At 56.7% G+C, this 18,833-nt stretch overlaps 1 protein-coding gene across 2 annotated transcripts in view; it reads left to right on the forward strand.

Moving 5' to 3' along the window:
- Positions 1-18,536, forward strand: part of TRIO (trio Rho guanine nucleotide exchange factor) — a 377,760-nt gene extending 359,224 nt beyond the window's left edge. For both annotated transcript variants that reach the window (XM_059062877.2, XM_059062882.2), the window contains exons 48-57: positions 1,563-2,365; positions 6,258-6,505; positions 8,434-8,572; positions 9,394-9,421; positions 9,620-9,782; positions 10,053-10,174; positions 11,526-11,604; positions 13,569-13,769; positions 16,294-16,432; positions 17,016-18,536. In XM_059062877.2, the coding sequence (XP_058918860.1) occupies positions 1,563-2,365; positions 6,258-6,505; positions 8,434-8,572; positions 9,394-9,421; positions 9,620-9,782; positions 10,053-10,174; positions 11,526-11,604; positions 13,569-13,769; positions 16,294-16,432; positions 17,016-17,570 (2,477 nt within the window). In that variant the 3' untranslated portion in view covers positions 17,571-18,536. The remainder of the gene's footprint in view (positions 1-1,562; positions 2,366-6,257; positions 6,506-8,433; positions 8,573-9,393; positions 9,422-9,619; positions 9,783-10,052; positions 10,175-11,525; positions 11,605-13,568; positions 13,770-16,293; positions 16,433-17,015) is intronic.
- Positions 18,537-18,833: the final 297 nt, after the last annotated feature.

Consider the following 18,833-nt stretch of genomic DNA (forward strand, 5'->3'; position numbering starts at 1 on the left):
GCGGGGACAGCTCCTGTGTATGGAGAAAATAGTTTTGCTCTCATGACTGTGAGCGAATGCAGGTCTCTTTAAATGTGTAGTTCTGGGCTTCCCTGGTGGCGCAGTGGTTGAGAATCTGCCTGCCAATGCAGGGGACATGGGTTTGAGCCCAGGTCTGGGAAGATCCCACGTGCCGCGGAGCATCTGGGCGCGTGAGCCACAACTACTGAGCCTGCGCGTCTGGAGCCTGTGCTCCCCAACAAGAGAGCCCGCAACAGTGAGAGGCCCGTGTACCACAATGAAGAGTGGCCCCCCCTTGCCACAACTAGAGAAAGCCCTCGCACAGAAACAAAGACCCAACACAGCAAAAATAAATAAATAAAATTAATAAACTCCTACCCCCAACATCTTTAAAAAAAATAGTGTAGTTCTTAAGTGCTGCACCGAATGCCAGTCCATAGCAGGTAACGACTGGGAAATCTCTGAACTTTTACCATCTTCTTTAAAATAAAATGAACTGCCTCCCGAAGTGCAGGCATGAGTGGGCCGTGCTGTTCACGTTTCCTGGGCACTCACTCAGTCTAGAGGCTGATGATGGTACTGTTCCCGAGGGTTGAAGGAGGTCAGAAATGGAGTGGGCTCCAGGCCTCCTTCCCCACTTTGCTCTCCCGTTCGTCCTGTGAGCAGGGACCACAGCCAACACAGAGCTTGTCAAATATCGTATGGCTCCAGAATGCTCCTTCACATCTGCCTGATGCCTCCCAGGCAGGAAGGGGCTACATCTGACCGTTGTACGTCTCAAAGGTTTTAGCTCTTGAAGAATTTGTGTTAGTGTTTCCATATATATCTTATTTGGCGTGTTTCCTGCATTTTCCTGCAGATGATGCTGTCACTGAATCACTAAAGCCCGGAGATGGGACAGCTTCACGACCCACAAGGGTTTGTGGAGCTCCCTCCCTTCCCGGGGTGGTCTCTAACACCACCTCTGCGTGGGGTAACCCCCAGCCAGGTTCTTTTTTGCCTAACTGCTCCCTGGTTTAACGAAGACCTTTGCGGCAGCTGGGCTAAGCTTTCCCAGCGCGGGAGCCAGCTGGTACCAGTGGAGTCCCAGTTGAATCTCCCCTGGCTGCCCTGGGCCTGGCCTCACCGTTGACCCTGGCCATCTGCCTGGGATGTGCCAGGCCGATTCCACTCCTTTTCACTTGGCGGAGATGCTTGGGCTGCGCTGGCTGCGCCTGGGCGGTGAACTTCTCCCCGCGGCAGCGCACCTCCTCCGTCACCCTGTGCTTCGCCTCGCACACGCAGACGCCCTTCGACGACGGGGCCAGTTTAGCTCGAACAGCAGAGTAGTTAAACTTAAGCGCTTTTCTTTTGCCTTCCCCGATGGGGGGGTGTCGGCCTGCTGCCCGCAGGGTGGCTGGGTGGTGCCGGATGACGGTGACTGGCCGTCGGTGGCCGCCCTGTGACTTGACCCTGGGCCGTTAAGCCGGCGCTCCCTTTCCGTGCATCGTGCCCCCTTTCCCTCCGCCCCGGTGACCGTCCTTTCCTCGGTGCCCTGACTGAGTCTCTTCTGTGTCTTGCAGCCTTGACATCACCCATCGAGTATCAGCGGAACCACAGCGGTGGCGGCGGCGGCGGCGGGGCCCCCGGCGGCGGTGGCGGCGGTGGCGGCGGCGGCGGCGGCGGCGGCGGCGGCGCAGGCAGCAACCACAGCGGCGGTCCCGGCGGCGGCGGCGGCCTCCCCAGCGCCAGCAGAAGCAGGCCCTCCCGGATCCCCCAGCCTGTCAGACACCACTCCCCCGTGCTGGTCTCCTCTGCAGCCTCGAACCAGGCAGAGGCAGACAAGATGTCAGGTATGTCCACTCCCGGCCCGTCACTGCCTCCTCCCAGCAGCAGCCCCGCCCCGGAGGCCGGCCAGCCCGCCAGGGCGCCCCCCAGCGGAGAGCCCGAAGGTCCCGAGCGAGAAGCGGAGCCGATCCCCAAGATGAAGGTGCTGGAGAGCCCCCGGAAGGCGGCCGGGAACGCCGCGGGCGTGCATCAGGACGGATCCGCCAAGGAGGCGCGGGGCGGCCCGGGCTCCCTGCCGCCGGGCAAGCCCAGGCCCGGGGCCATCTCGCCTCTGAACTCTCCGCTCTCCGCTGCGTTCCCCTCTCCGTTCGGCAAGGAGCCCTTGCCCCCCAGCAGCCCCCTGCAGAAGGGGGGCTCCTTCTGGAGCTCCATCCCCGCCTCCCCCGCCAGTCGGCCCGGCTCCTTCACCTTCCCGGGGGACAGTGACTCCCTCCAGCGGCAGGCGCAGCGCCACGCGGCCCCCAGCAAGGACACGGACCGCATGAGCACGTGCTCCTCGGCCAGCGAGCAGTCCGTGCAGTCCACCCAGAGCAATGGGGTAAGAGCGCCCGGCCGCCTCCGCCCGCCCGCCCCGCTGCCTCTGTCCCGCGGCTCTTCTGCTAAACCTCCCGCGTGGCCGCCGCTGTCCTCGTACTAACTCCGGGCTCCCGGCCGCTGCGCTGCGGTCACCAGCTCCGTCCGCCCTGTGTCCTGGCCGCGCGGACACGCGGGGACGCCTTCTAACCTCCTGCTCCCGCCGGCGGACGGCGCGCTCTCGTCTCTACTAACTCGCTCCTTGCTTTGTTTGTGTCTTCTTAATCCGGGAAAGCAGATCATTAACCTTCCGAACGCAGCATCTCTAAGCCTCTCACGTTGTCCGAGCATCAGCGTATCTGGGAACTTCCTCTCTCGCCCCTGCCTTCCTCGCATACTTTTTTTAGGGGGGTCCGTACCCCTGCTGTCTACCTCCTGCGTCAACTGAAACCTGTACACTCTTAAGCTTTCTGCTCGTCGCTTGGTTGTGCCCTTTTATGCCTTAAATTAATCTTTGCAGCGTTTTTGACTCCTCTGCTGAAAAAAGGAAAAAAAATCCCTCAAGAAATGTCCAACAGCAACTCAAAGCAAGCTAAGCTGACACAGTGGGGGGAAGGAATCTCTCCAGTGGAAATATTTCCCCCCCCCTCGCCCCCCCCCCAAGAAAAGAAAGAAAAAGTTTCACTGTGGAAGAGAGAGAGACTGCTTTAGGGCCCCTGGTTGTTGGGCTCTGGCCGGCGGCTGGGAGCGGAGGCGCAGGCCGGCTGGATTCCCAGCGCCCGTGCTGTGTCGGGCAGGGGGCGCAGTGCGGGCTGCGGGCGCCGCGGGGCGTCGCCGGTCGCTCCGCGTTCTCAGCAGAAGGGTTACTGGGGGACTTGACCCCCATCCTCTGGCTTCCTCCCTGTCCTACCGGACTGCTTCCCACACGGCAGGGGGTCTGACCCGTAACACCTTCCTAAAGGCACGCGTGAGGGAATAGAACTGTTCTAATGTGTGTATGTTTGATCGCTTTATAAATTTTTAAATACATTTCCCTAAAAGGGTCTGTGTCTCTCTTTATAAAATAAGAAAGGAAGCAATCCGGCTTTTGCACGTCTCTCTCTTTCCTCTGGACTTCCGTTAATGCCTTGTTTGGGTGGACATGGCCTTATGCGTTTCTCCTCTTTTTTGTTATCTATTTTGTTAACCTCGGTCTTTAATTGAGGGAGAAATTGAAAAACGGGTCTTGGTACATGTACGCTGTAGTCTTATTCTCAGAAATAAGCGGTCAGGGCGGGCCTCCTCTGCAGTGGCCGTCTCCAGCATCCGGGTCGTGGTGCCTGACCGTGTCCTGCAGAGGAGCCTGGACCCCCACCTCCAGTTAGTTCTGAAATGCTAGGTGTGCAGGTGAGCGTCAGCACGTTTTCAGCCAGAGGAAGATGCAGAGGCCCAGCGATGCTGCACCTGCCAGCACCTGGTTGAAGGTTCAGGGTGCAGGCGTGGCCTCGCAGCCGAGACCCCCTCCAAAATCGGCCAAGGGAGCAGCTCTTCAGCCCATCCTAACCCGGACGCTTTCCCCTAAGCGCCACCCGCCCCAGCGTGGGAGCCCGGGCTGGTGTCTGCGCCCCCTGTGAGCGTGCTCGGTTCCCGGCCCTGCCTGGCTGCCCCCGGGATGCTTACTCTGAGGCCAGCACCGTCGCATGCGGCACACGTTCTGGCAGGTTTTAGGTCACAACAGGTGCCTTTTATTTCTGCCTCTCACTGTTTCTTACGTGGTTGGTAACCTGGAAAGGGAGACTGCCAGGGAGTCCGAGTGCCTTACAGAAGCGCCTTGGAGGCTTGGGAAGACCACGAGAGGCTTAGAGTGGGCATGGAAGTGTCCTCTAGGACTCGTAAGTTTTTCGGTTAAGAAGAACTACCGCCCCGCCTGCTCCCATCCATTCAGACTGTCTTATCCCCCTGGAGGTCGGCAGCGGTCTCCTCCCTCCTTGTCTGCTTCCGTGAAGCTGTCTGCGGTCACAGCCCAGCAGCCGTGCCTAACCCACGGCCCAGGTCCTTCTTCCTCCTTTAACGCACACCTTCTGGAGAGTTCGGCTGAGAGCAAGAGTGGAGTGGATGTGGATCAACCCAGGCAGTGACTGCACCAGGCCCCAAACGTGGACGCACAACCTCCCTGCATCCGCCCACCCAGGAAGCAGTAGAAGTACAGCCCTGCCTTTCTCTCAGAGGCCGGGTGACCCGTGCGAATTCCTGACCTCTGCTCCGTAAGGGGGTGGTGAGCGTGGTCGCTGGCATTAATTGAGATCAATGTTTAAATGCCTCATACTTAGATTGGTACATAGGAGGCTTTCAGAAACTACTAATAGCTATTATTATCGTGGCAAAGTACTCGCATTGTGAGACAGAGGGTGGTACGCTCTACGATAAAAAAAGAGCCGTGCCACACGAGTTGGTTTTGTTTACGTTTTCTAGCAAATGTGGCTTTGTAGTCTCAGCACGATTGGGTGTTGCTATATAAGTCACGCTAAAAGGATAAAATTGCACGAAGGGGTGTGCACAGGCCAAAGCCCGACGTGGACATCCACGAGGGACGGGAACACGTACCCGGCTCCTCAGCCGCGACAGGACCGAGAACCTGGCACTCCGGTGTATTTAACTTCACCAGCCACTGTGGGCCTAGAGTCCTGGCCCCCGGAATTCCCAGCACACAGGCTCCTCGACAGTGGTCAGCCGTCTACTCCGGTGTGTCTCAGTAGCCCAGAGCTGTCAGGCGTATGGCAAGGTTTCTGACAGTCGCGTCTACACCAACCCAGGACCTGCCCCAGACATCCGAGAGACCAGCCGAGGGAAGCGGCGGAGTCCTGGGAAGCCGTGAGCAGCCAGACAGCATCTTCGGCGGGAGCCCCTGGGAACAAGCTAGTGGGGCGCCTGACACCATTGCCACATCCCAGCTGTTGACGGAGGGGATTGAACAAGATGTAGCTCAGGATTTGGAGGTCTCAGCTTCCTCCTCCTCCCCTGGACCAAAGGGGTCACTTGGTAAATGACAGCGTGGGACAAACACCATTTGTGTTTCTTCTACTCAGCAGCTGACACCACGCAGCTTGTGAGCCTGAGTAGATGGTCTTGAGAAATGACCTGTGTTTAACTTTTGCGATCTTGCCCCACTGGGTGCGTTACTGGACGTGTATGGAGCGCCTGCTACGTGTCAGTCACTGTGATGGACACTGAAGACACAATAGTGACCTGAAGACACTGGGTACCACTGGGACTCCAAGATAAGGGGAAGATAGGCTTTCCCACGCCAGGGGCTGTCCCCGAAACTTGAGTTGTGAGGCCAGTGGTGTCCACAGCTGCTCTGCGATGCTATGCCGTCCCCGTGACGGCCACACCTTCAGGACAGTTGAATCATCACGCTCACAGGAGGACCACCCACCCAGGGATACACACAGGAGGCAGAGCAACTCTCTCCGTGAGAGTAGGACAGTAGTTGGTCTGCTTTTCAGGTGTCCCGCATTCTTCCTTTAGAAGGGAAAAAAGGTGGAAATGATTAGGGATGCCGGCAGCGTGACAGTCACAGTGACGGGACTGTGACACGCATGGAACCCAGCACGGTATCAACAGGAGGAGGAGCCATTCCTCTGAGGGTGCAAGGAAGATGGGACTGAAATGATCAAGTTTCCAAAGTCAAGTGTCATCATCACTGTGATTTTTTTTTTTTTTTTTTTAAGATCGTTCCTAAATTGCTTTCTAGAGAAATCCTGATGGTGGTCAGTTACTGAAAAAGAGGCACCAAGTTAGCTAAAGAGTGTGGAGGCGTCCGTCCAGGGGGCCCTGCTCTGGGCCGTCACGCCGTGGCGCACGCTGACAAGCGACTTCGTGTCCTCAGATCCCATTTCAGTTCTCCTCTGCCTTTCTGTCCATCTTTCCCTCTACAGAGTGAAAGTAGCAGCAGTAGCAACATCTCCACCATGTTGGTGACACACGATTACACGGCAGTGAAGGAGGATGAGATAAACGTCTATCAAGGAGAGGTCGTTCAAATTCTGGCCAGCAATCAACAGAACATGTTTCTGGTGTTCCGAGCCGCCACTGACCAGTGCCCCGCAGCCGAGGGCTGGATTCCGGGCTTCGTCCTGGGGCATACCAGCGCAGTCATCATGGAGAACCCCGACGGGACTCTCAAGTGAGTGCCTGGCGGGGCAGCCGTGGCGGGGCGGGGGCAGGCGGTGCTGAGCACAGACGAGGCGTAGAGGCCCTGGGAGGGTGAAGCCCGTTGAGAGAAAGCAGCGCTGCGGTCTGTTGAACCAGCTCATCTCTGTACACAATGTCCAACCCCACAGTGAACGTGGGGCGGGTTCCATCTCTCAGACCTGTTCTGATGGGTTCTTTTACTAACCTGCATTGGCACACACATAGCTTTTTTAAGCCGCTAGACGGACCATCGCGATACTTTAGTTCCCAGAGGTCTTGGGTGAGGGGCGAGGACTTTCCAAGGGCCCCTGACTCGTATCGGGCGTGCTGAGGGCGCGTCGTTGGAAGATCCTCGTTCCGTGAGCTTCAGTTACAGATCCGTGTGGTGCCACCTCCAACGTGCCTTCCGTATCCTAGGTTACTTTAGTCAAGTAACGTGAAACCAATTTTGCCACGTTAAACATTACTTTAAAGAAAACTGAATTCAGGGGCTGGATTCAAACTCTGCCCTTCCCTGAATCTCTCTGGCTGTAGGAGACGCCAGCCGGATGGCTTCTGGCAGTGGAAGCATTGCAAAACTGTTTTTTGGGGTTTTTTTTTTTGCCGTACTCGGGCCTCTCACTGTTGTGGCCTCTCCCGTTGCGGAGCACAGGCTCGGGACACGCAGGCTCAGCGGCCACGGCTCACGGGCCCAGCCCCTGCGCGGCATGTGGGATCTTCCCGGACCGGGGCACGAACCCGCGTCCCCTGCATTGGCAGGCAGACTCTCAACCACTGGGCCACCAGGGAAGCCTGCAAAACTGTGATTTTTAAGCCTCCAGAGGCTTCAACCCAAAAGACCAGACTCAAAGGCACAGGTGGTGGTCACGTTCCTCTCCAAGCATGGCAGCACCCCTGGCTGGTTTGCAGCCCAGACTGGCGAGCCTTCCAGCACTGCCCCAAACCTCTGGGCTAAGCGCCTACACCCCATGGGGAGTCCAGGCTTGAGTTCAGGCTACAAAGAGCCCATCTTCCATGACGGCCCCTTGTCCTGTTTCTCCTTGATACACAGAGATATTTTATTCTAGTACATTGTTCAAGAATCCCATTTTATACTTTGTTTCCTCAAAAATATTCTTAGGCCCTGTATTAGAGTTCAGCAGAGAAACAGGGGGTGGTTATTGTAACCATACAGTTGTGGAGACTGGTGAGTCCAGACCTGCACTGGGGGCCCGGGAGAGCCAGGGGTGCAGGAAAAGTCTGAAGGTATTCTGCTGGAGAATTCCCTCATGCTCAGGGAGGCTGGTCTTTTTTTGTTCGACTCAGGCCTTCAACTGATTGGATGAGGCCCCCCACGCTATGGAGGGCAGTCTGCCTCACTCTACCAATTAAAATGTTCATCTCGGGCTTCCCTGGTGGCGCAGTGGTTGAGAATCCGCCTGCCAATGCAGGGGACGCGGGTTTGTGCCCCGGTCCGGGAGGATCCCACATGCCGTGCAGCGGCTGGGCCCGTGAGCCATGGCCGCTGAGCCTGCGCGTCCGGAGCCTGTGCTCTGCAACGGGAGAGGCCACAACAGTGAGAGGCCCGCGTACCGCAAAAAAAAAATAAAATAAAATAAAGTAAAATGTTCATCTCATCCGGAAACACCCAGAATGATGTTTGACCAAATATTTAGGTCCAGTCAAGTTATACGTAAAATTAACCATCACAGACACCTTGATATTTAATCCTTAAAATTTGATTTAAGAAACTTGGCTTTTATCTCTGGTCATTGAGAATTGCAGAAAAGTTTTCCTTCGCAGAGATCACTGTTTCTAAAGGAATCTCAGTCACCCTATATCTGTGTAAATCGGACAGTCCGCTTTTCTCTTTTGCTTTCAGGAATTGTCTGCTGAACACCAGGAAGGCGTAATACTAACAATGTGTTGTGGTCCCCCTAGGAAGTCAACATCTTGGCACACAGCACTCCGTTTAAGGAAAAAATCTGAGAAAAAAGATAAAGACGGCAAACGGGAAGGCAAGTTAGAGAACGGTTATCGGAAATCTCGGGAAGGACTCGGCAACAAGGTATCTGTGAAGGTGAGCAAGGGTGTCTCCAGGAACCTGTGCTCCTTGGGGAGCACGCAGGGCTGGTGCCGGCCCAGAGGAGCCGTCGCGGACCTGGCGCCCAGCCTTGCCTGGCAGCAGCCCATCTGTGTCTGCCCTGTGAGCAGAGCCGCGGGGCTCTGCAGGGGGCTCTCATGGGCAGTGTGGCGCGGGTACGCATATGTATTCCGAGGAACCAGGTATAGGGTAAACCCCTGAGCGGGCGCATGTGTAGCTTACAAGGAAGGCTGCTGGATTCCCAGAGGGAGCAGACACTAGGACCTCAGAAGCAGACAGAGCACAGAGCAGCTATGGCTCGGACCGCAGGGGAAGTGACCAGACACCGAGACGCAGGTTCACTGCTGCAGCAGATTCCCTCGGCGGGTGCTTCAGTCCAGTTTACTCCTGTAATCAGATTGCCTTAAACCTGTGCAGGTTTTGCCTGGGGAGAAAGGAAACGTCTCCTGAGGGGAAGTCGAGGCCCCTGAGTGAGGGCCCTGGCCACTCTGCAGAAGGGGTTGGTTCGGGGTCTGCTGGACTCAGCCCGTAGGACGAGTCAAAGGGACCTCTCTGAGTGTGAGCAGCGTTTGTGCACTTGTGGGTAGGAAGAAAAACCTCTCCTACATCTGTGTGACACGAAGCCTTCCAGTGCACTCAAAGGCAGTCGGAACGTGGTCAGTTTTGACTGATACGCAGGCAAACCAAGCCTTGTTTCCTCTCGTCTTTTAACAACAACTGTAGCCCTAGAATAGAAGCAGTATATTGCAGAGTAGCCCACGTATCTGGTTAATAGCTGTGTGCTTTTTCCATTTCAGCTTCTCAATCCCAACTACATCTATGACGGTGAGTTCTGTTCTTTTTCTTGTAGACTTCAGAGGGTAGGTCTGCGGGGCATTTCAGGACACCCGGGTGTAGCCTGTGGACGTGGGTTTTCTGTGGAGCTCTGGGCCTGGCCAGCATCTCGTTCATTCGTTGGGGGAGGTCGGTGGGCACAAGAAGCGGGGCCGGGTGACCAGCATTACTGACTCCTTTCTCGCACAGTTCCCCCAGAATTCGTCATTCCCTTGAGCGAGGTCACGTGTGAGACAGGGGAGACCGTTGTTCTTAGATGTCGGGTCTGTGGCCGCCCCAAGGCCTCGGTCACCTGGAAGGGCCCTGAACACAACACCTTGAACAGCGATGGTCACTACAGCATCTCCTACAGGTGAGGGAAGCCCCCCTCGGGGGTCAGTTTCACAGGCAGTGAGCACGACCTCGTTCCACTGGGACTGACGCGGCCGATTCCCTGGGTGACCTCTGGCCCCGGGGCGGCTCCCGTGAGGGAAGGTGTCATACGTGGTGCGCGGCTAGGCTTGAAATTGCCCATCAGCATTTGAGCTCCTCATTTCCTGCGACCCCGAAGGAGAGAGGTCGGGGGGCTGGCGGCGGGGAGGGCTGAGCCTTTCTGAACGCCGTGTGCCCTCCTCTGTGGCAGTGACTTGGGAGAGGCCGCTCTGAAGATCGTCGGCGTGACCACCGAGGACGACGGCATCTACACATGCATCGCCGTGAACGACCTGGGGTCAGCCTCGTCTTCAGCCAGTCTGAGGGTTCTAGGTAAGCTGCACCCCGAGCCCCGCACACTCTCGACGAGGCCTGAGGTATGTGACTTGTCACTCGGGGGCTGCAAGGAACGGGCCAGCCTCTGGGACACCCGAGTGGGTGCCCTCGGGCAGGGGAGGCGCAAGGCGAGGGCTTCTGCCCACGGCCACTGAGCATGTGAGCCTCTGGTCCAACCTCCAGGTGGGACAAAACACATTCTCGTCTCCAACTTCTCACTTGTCCGATTGTTCAGTTGATGCTTTAGCTCTAAGAGAAGCTATTCTCAGTCAGTCTCGTGTAGAATAGAATGAAAAGAAAGGAAAGATGGGAGTGTGGGTGAGCCCCGAGCAGGCCCTGTACCCGTCCTAGACCGTAACAGCCCTTCCAGAGGGCGTGTCCTCCCAGCCCTTCCGTGAGCGCAGGGCAGCCCCGGTGGGACAAAAGCCCTTGCTCTCTCCGTGCCCAGCAAGGTCTGGTCTCTCTCCTCAGCTAAACCCTGAGCTGCTGCCCGCAGAACTCATATCTTAGGCCTTTTAGAATTTACTGTAGATGCGCTTGACGTATGTAGATGCTTAGTGAGCAGCACATGCTGGCTGATTTCCAGCTACCATTTCACAGGAGGCCAGCTGTGCCAGCTGTGCGGTCCAGGGCCGCCGAGACTTCTCCTGGGTCCTCCGGCTGCACCAGGTATAGGATGCGGTCTCCTAGAATGACAGTTAGAGAACTAAAATAAGTTAAATAAATTAAATAAAACCAATGTTTTAAAACTATGGTAAGTAAACAAATAAAAGGACTAAAAGATGAATTGAGTCCAGGAGTGCCCTGTGTGTAGACAGTAAACAGAATTGTCTTTAGAAGTTTTTATGCTGTATATCTTAATCCCATATATTTTAACCTCATAAGTCAAAGAAGGAAAGGGTTCTGGTTTTTGGATCACAGCTCAGGAAGGGAAGATAATTTTGAATTTGACAGTAGAGAATCACCAATGTTCTAATTTTTAAAAGATGTCACAAAAAGTATAGAGGTGATTTTTTTTTTTTTTTTTTTTAACAAATCACTGGTGAAAGCCAGGGACCTTAGGGAGACAGAAGGCTGTTCGTAGGAATGGTCTCACGGCAATGCAAATGGGAAAATAACGGAAAAGCAAGTGTGTGTTTATTTCTGTCACATAAATCCACCTTTGTCTCACACTAAGTGCCAGCGCAGTCTGGATGTTATACTTCTGGCGCGTCTCCACTTCCGCGAGCCTCCGTTCAGACGCTCAGCAGCCCGGGCAGCTGCCGCGTTGGACGGGGCAGGGCTCTGGTCTCCTTCCCCGAGAGGCGCCCCGTGCACCAGGCTCAGGGAGATGCCGCCTGTCTTGCAGGTCCAGGGAGTGACGGCGTCATGGTGACCTGGAAAGACAATTTTGACTGCTTCTACAGCGAAGTGGCTGAGCTTGGCAGGTACGGTGGAAAACCCGGAGCCCCTCCCGAGGTCGCAGAGCGAGAGACAGAACCCTGTAGGAGCCCACAGAGAAAGTTCAATGGCGGATTCTGCCAGCACTTGGAAGTTAGATGTGTTACGTCTGAAACGGAACCTGTAATCGCCTGTTGGTGTTAAACACTGAGGAAGTGAGGAGGAGATTTCCAGCGCAGGTTCCAAGAGAGAATTAAGGCTTAATACCGTGAGCCGTCCGGCGATGCGATGACTTCACTCCTGCTCTGTGTCCGGGGCGGCACTAGCTGCACCCCATTCTTGGGAGAATCCAGGGGAGAGCCACTCACACCCCTTCTCCTGGGACATTATTCTCCTCTGGAACCCAGTTGAGAGGGGCTGCGCGTGCCCTTCAGGTCTCGGCTGTGCCTGGAGATTTAGGGTCCCCCTGCGTAGACCAGGAGGGGGGCTTCGACAGAGAGGGGCTGCTCCTCTCCGGACGGCAGCCAGGGCTCAGGCGGTGGCTCGGCGGCGCCCTCGGTCGCCCTGCTCCTTCTGAGGTGGCATGGCACTCAGCCACGCCTCATGTCGCGTCCCGCAGGGCAGGAAGAAGGTCAGAAGCGTGACAGCTGAGCTTGTCCCCGTTAGAAAGCTTTCCAAGACGCCCCCCCACCCCCCACCCCCAGCAGCAGCCTCGTACACTCCGGTGGCCATTCCTGGGTCCGCTGGCTCCAGGGATCCGTGCACACGCCTGTGCGGATCAGCCCGACGCGCCCGTCAGTCATCTGTCGCTGCACGAGGCTCAGCCCTGCTGTCCGGAGCAGCAGAGATGTATCACTTTGTGCAACGTGCCACTGACCGGACAGTTTTTCTCTCGGTCCCTCCTGGGCTCGGCCAGCTGGCACCCCGTGCCTCACCCGCGTGTCTGTGGCCTCTCCCCGCATGGACGTTCACCCTGGGCCTCCTCGTGTGATGGCAGTCGCCGCCCGGGAGAGGAGAACCGGAGGCTGCAGCCGCTCAGGGCCCAGCTTCAGAAATTAACAACCACACCTTGTCCACGCTCTACCTCTACGGACGCAAACAGCCACCCGCCAGCCCAGATTCGAGGGAGGAGGAAGGCACTCTGCCCGCCCGTGGGAGGAGGGGCAAAGCAGCATGCCCACCTTCCTCCCCGCGGTCTGCACCCCCCAGCCCCCGAACCTCATCCCACCGCGGCAGCCGGCTCAGGCTTGAGGTCCAGGATCTTGTTATCCGGATCCAGTCGAGGTGCAGCCGAGGCTTCCTGGATGTGGTTCGCTGGGTGCAGCTCCGGAGACCACAAACTAGAGATGAGTTAGCAGCCCCCCGACTCACATCCTGCAGCGGCAAGGCAGACGCGGTGATGACAGTAGACGCTCCCGTCCGAGGTGGGGAGCATGGGGTGCACAGGAGCCACCTAGTAGTCCGTTCTAAGCTTCTTCACGTGACCAGGTTTCCATGAGAGCAGGGTGGAGGCCACCTGGGAAATCTCGCGATGTCACTGCTGCCCCATTCAGCGGCAGGAGGCAGTCACGTGGCTGTCCTTAGCCAGACGGAGCCCCCCGCGGGGAGGGGAGCAGACAGGACAGGCACAGGCACAGGCAGGCTTCCTTGGGGCCATCGCGTGGCTGCAGCCCCCTCGCTGGTGGCCGGGGAGAGCAGGACCACCAGCTGGGGAGGCTGCCTGGTTAAAAGAGTCTTTTCTGGGCTTCCCTGGTGGCGCAGTGGTTGCGAGTCCGCCTGCCGATGCAGGGGACACGGGTTCGTGCCCCAGTCCGGGAGGATCCCACGTGCCGCGGAGCGGCTGGGCCCGTGAGCCGTGGCCGCTCGGCCTGCGCGTCCGAAGCCCGTACTCCGCAACGGGAGAGGCCACAGCGGTGAGAGGCCGGCGTACAACAACAACAACAAAAAAGAGTATTTTCTCCATGACACGCTCAGAGTCCTCTGAAAATGATCTTCTCCACCTATCTTCCAGGGGCAGATTCTCTGTCGTTAAGAAATGCGATCAGAAAGGCACCAAACGAGCAGTGGCCACTAAGTTTGTGAACAAGAAGTTGATGAAGCGCGACCAGGTCACCCACGAGCTTGGAATCCTGCAGAACCTCCAGCACCCGCTGCTCGTTGGCCTCCTCGACACCTTCGAGACCTCCACCAGCTACGTCCTGGTTCTGGAAATGTGCGTACACGCCAGCTGCCTCTCCTCTTTCTAGCGCTCGGCCTCAACTCCAAGTGGTCTTGCTGCTTATTCTCTAAGAAGTATAGAAATCAGGATTTTAGGATTCACAGAATTTCTAAAACAACACGTCTGCTCTCAGAGAGCACAGTTCTAGAGCCTTCCAGCAATGCTAGAGGGAAGTATTAGCTGCCTGACAAGGAAGCACAAACCTAGCATTAAAATGCTCCCCACCCAGGCTCCCTCGGGGGTCTGAGCCAACCTGGAGATGCCCCCTGGTTCCCAAAGGTCCCGAGAGGCCAGGCCCCTGCAGGCCACACCCCTGCTGGTGCTCTCAGGCTGACCTGGTCCCATGTGTCTGCCCAGCGGGGCCAGCCCGGCTGGTGGGCGCCTGCAGTGGGCCGGCCGAGACCTGCTTGTGTCTGGCGCTTCAGCATCCAGCTCTGCCCTGGGGCCCGTCCTGCCCCTCCAAGGGTGATTAGAGTGGGAGCGTAGGTGCACCCTCTGGAGTGGGGTGGTCCCCGTGGTACTTACTGGGGCCCGTGTGCCATCTCAGGGGACATTTGTGTCGTTTAAAGATAAAGTGTGAGACCTCTGACCCAAGAGCAGGGGGCCTCAGCCTGGGGACGTGTTGCCCCCTAGGGGACATTTGGCAAAGTCTGCAGACGTTTTGCTGGTCACAGCTCGCCGTCCCGCAGGGCACAGGGCGGCCCTGCAACAGAGGACCGTTGTCCCAAAGTATCAGTAACACCGGGTTGAGAAGCCCTGCCCTTAGAACATTCTGGTCTCTCTGAGACACCTCGTCATGCAGCTTTGTTGAAATTCCTAGTCCTCCTTTTCAGGGGGAGTCATTTCATACATTTACTTGGATTCGTGAGTTCGTTTCCATCGGCCAGAGCACCGTCTTCTGTGCCATTTCCTAGTGCTTGACACGTTGTTGGGAAGAGCAGGCCTGGCAGGAGGACCAGCCGTGGAGCCGCGCGGGGCGCCGTCACAGGGACCTGAGCTCCCCGCTCGCGGGGACTCCCTTGAGGCCCCGCACCCGCCATCCCACTGGTCACATCCGTAAAGAGTCTGGAAGTGCCTCCGCGTCACAGCCTCCGCAGGTGCAGCTGCTGCAGGGCCCTCGGCGCCAGGTCGAGCCTCAGCCTCGCTCCCCGCCGAGCCCGGGGAGGGGATGTTTCCAGGGTGTCCCCGCCCAGGGCTCCCGCCGGAACATCTCTGTGGGCCTGTTCAGCCCTCTCTCCGGACTGGCAAACCTCCCAGATGGTGGAGGGAGCAGGAAGGGGCTCCGCCCTCCCCAGCCGCCCCCAAGGCTGGCCATCGTGTGCGAAGGACAGCTCAGTGGACCTGGGGCTCATGTCTCGACCTCAGCTCCCGTGGACTCTCAGCTACTTGAAGGATCGTTACGGGGCTAAAACCATGTCCAGGCAGAGGCCTGGCCCCTGTGGGCCCTCAGCACCGGGGAAGGTGCTTTCTGGCTCTAGAAGCTTGGTGACTAAAAGCCTCTGCTCATCTTCCCCAGGGAGTTTCAACAAGAGAGCGAGTCCCAGAGTCCTTGTCAAAAATCTCCTGCAAGACCTCGGTTTCTGGTTTACATTTTCAGTGCATTCAGCTGTCATTTCTTTTCACTGGAAACTAAATGGTTTGGCCTCATCATTGCTGTTAATAGGGTTAATTTTCATAACAAGCTACTTACTACCAAAGTTCCCTTGCTTACTCGACATTACCAAACAAGTGGCTGATCTTTCCGTAAAGATCTGTTCTGCAAAGAGGGCAGCCTAGCCCAGGGTTCAGGGAGGCCGGGGCCAGACCACCTCACTGCAAGTCTAGCCCTCCCTTATGAGCTGTGTGACCTTGGGAAAGTTACATACCTTCTCTGTGCCTCCGTTTCCTCATCTGTAAAATGGGACTCTTCCCAGAGAGTTGTGAGGATTAAGTGAATTGATAGAAAGCACTTAGTCCCTGGCACAGGGCAGCTCTGTATAGGTGTTTTTTAAACGTTAAAAGTCATTTCACAGTAGGAAGACTTTGAGTCCAACGTGAAGCCCTCACTGTATTGTGTCTGTCTTAACGTTCTCTCGTTCAGCCATCACATGACCCATTTTCCAGATGACGAGACTAAGGCTTGGGGAGGTGGTCTCACATTATCGCCTCCTCCGGCAGCTACCTGCAGAGCACCTGCTGTGTGCCAGGCACTGCCAGGCAGCTCGCCCAGGTCTGGTGCTCACATCCAAGGGGCAGGCTTTGACTCAAGCCTGCTGGGGGTGGGGTTGGGGAGGCTGGGTGCACCCATCATCACCTCCCAGTTCCCTCTGTGGGTCCAGATGCCTTGTTCCCCCCTTGTGCCTCCACAGTGAGCTTAAAAAGAAACCGCCCTCTTGATCCCATCCTGCCTTCAGGTAGAGGTATGATCCCCAAAAGCTGACAGGACGGTGACAACGGGGCACGGAGGTGACGCGTATACGGCAGGAGCCGGGTCTCAAGCGACCGACCCGCACCGTAACGCGCATTCCTCCCTCTGCAGGGCTGACCAGGGACGGCTCCTGGAATGTGTGGTGCGATGGGGACACCTCACGGAGGGGAAGATCAGGGCGTATCTGGGGGAGGTTCTGGAAGCCGTCCGTTACCTTCACAACTGCAGGATAGCACACCTGGACCTAAAGGTTAGTGGGGACCCGGGGCCGGGAAAGCCAAGGGACCCCAGCGCGGCCACGCGGGATGCAGAGCCCACGCTTGGCCTGTCCTCTGAAGCCAGGCCATGAGCCCGCGGGGACTGGGGACCGACACAGGGGCGGGAGGTGGGGGCAGTGACTTCTAATCTCTGGTATTTAAATGTTGGATATACACAAGCAATAAAGTACCAGGTAAACGTATGAGGTCTTCAGACATTTCTTGCGATTCCACGGGGTTCCTGTGGGTGTTGCTGGGTCGGGGTGGGGCTGGAGCCAGGGTGGCGGAGGCGGAGGCGGGAGGTGGAGGGTCGCTGCTGCCACCGCCGGGCGGGAGGTGATTCCCGGCTTCGCTCACCGGCACTGTTTACCACGGCAGCTGCGCGCGAAAGTTCCGGAGAAGTCAGGGCGGCTTCTCCTCTGTGTTGGCTCTCTGTCCTCCTCCCGAGGGCTCTGTCCTGTTTCGCACGTGGACGGTCGGTGCCAGTCGACCTCGTAGGTTCCCGGTGAGCCTCGCACCTCAGCTTGAGATTGGGGTTGCTGGAGTGGATGACGGTTGTCTTGTCCTGTCTCCTAGCCCGAAAACATCCTAGTGGATCAGAGTTTAGCCAAGCCAACCATCAAACTAGCTGACTTTGGAGATGCTGTCCAACTCAACACGACCTACCACATCCACCAGTTACTGGGGAACCCCGAATTCGCAGCCCCCGAAATCATCCTGGGGAACCCGGTCTCCCTGACCTCGGACACGTGGAGTGTTGGAGTGCTGGCCTATGTGCTTCTCAGCGGCGTGTCCCCCTTCCTGGACGACAGCGTGGAAGAGACCTGCCTGAACATTTGCCGGCTGGACTTCAGTTTCCCAGATGACTACTTCCAAGGAGTGAGCCAGAGGGCCAAGGACTTCGTGTGTTTCCTCCTGCACGAGGACCCTGCCAAGCGTCCCTCGGCTGCGCTGGCCCTCCAGGAGCAGTGGCTGCAGGCGGGCCACGGCCATGGCCACGGCAAAGGCGCGGGCGTCCTCGACACGTCCAGACTGACCTCCTTCATTGAGCGGCGGAAACACCAGAACGACGTTCGACCGATTCGGAGCATTAAAACCTTCTTACAGAGCAGGCTTCTGCCTAGAGTCTGACCTGTCCTGAAGTCCTTTCTCATTCTCTTTCACCTGCCAATCAGCTGTTCACCTGGATTTTGGAGAGAAACGCAAACCGACATAACCGATCAGCTGCCGTACGTTCATCGTGTGAAATTGCATTCCGAGTGAGCTGTGCTCGGCAGTGCCTGGGACTCGGGCTGCACGCTGTGCTGGGGTGGAGGACCTTCTCGAACACTCTGCGAGGGCGGAGACAGCATTGCCGTGTCACAGTCTTTTATTCAGGTTTCTGCAAAAAATAAAAATAAAAAGAAAATTTTTTAAACGAACATGAGTAGAATTTTGCAAATTTAACATTTTCCAGGATTTCTTCAAGGAAGCGAAATGCCTATGTTCAACCACTGGTGTTAACGAACAAAACAGAGATTACTGGACACCTCTGGGGAAGACCCCCGCCCCAGCGGCGGCCGTCTCCGTGGCCTCGTGCGGCTCGGGGTCCCCCTGGCTCTGAGCTTTTCCAGCTGCCTGGTCTGTGTGCCTCTGGCCCCGACGCCAGACTAGGCTTCTGAAACGTGCATTCAACCTCAAACTTTTGCATAAAAATAGAATGAATCGTTTTGCTCTGATGAAATGTAGGCCTTACTTGTATATAAGACTGGTCCTGCCTTCGGTCTGTCCTCCCCCCACCCCCCACCCCGCCACCTTCCCCCCCCACCCTGCTCCCCGCCTCCCGCCTGGGGCTTCCTTTGGGGGTCCAAGGGGTCCGCCCACCCACCGGGGACATCGGGTTGGCTCCTGCCCCCTCTGCCCCTCCCCACATGTCCCACCCCCAAGCCGTCAATCAGATTGTTGAGCAGTATACAGTCAGATGAAAATACTGTAAATGCACTCATTGGGGTTTTTTTGGTTTTATTTCATATCATGTGCAATGTTGTGGCTTTAACATTTTATGCAACTATTTATGAAGACCTCTGTTGTACCTGTAATAAATATATAGAAAAAGCACATACTTCGTACGGTGAGCTTTATGGTTTTGTGCGTGTGTCGGGGGGGTGGGAGGGGGGGTCTTTGCCCTGTGCCATCGGTTCAGAGAGACTTAACTCTTCGTGAAATTTGTCAGTTTTGAGGACTGTAAAAAGTGATTTCATACTCTGAATATAAAACTGGATAATAGGGTAATGTTTTAAATTTTATTATGCTATTATTCAGAATGCCAAAGTATTATTTTTTTTTTCCCAAAATCAGTCTGGACATTTCCTACTTTTTAGACTTTTTGACATTCAACTTTCTGTACAAAAATTG

This window comes from Kogia breviceps, chromosome 4 (genome assembly GCF_026419965.1).
Source record: "Kogia breviceps isolate mKogBre1 chromosome 4, mKogBre1 haplotype 1, whole genome shotgun sequence".
NCBI classification, from domain to species: Eukaryota; Metazoa; Chordata; class Mammalia; order Artiodactyla; family Physeteridae; genus Kogia; species Kogia breviceps.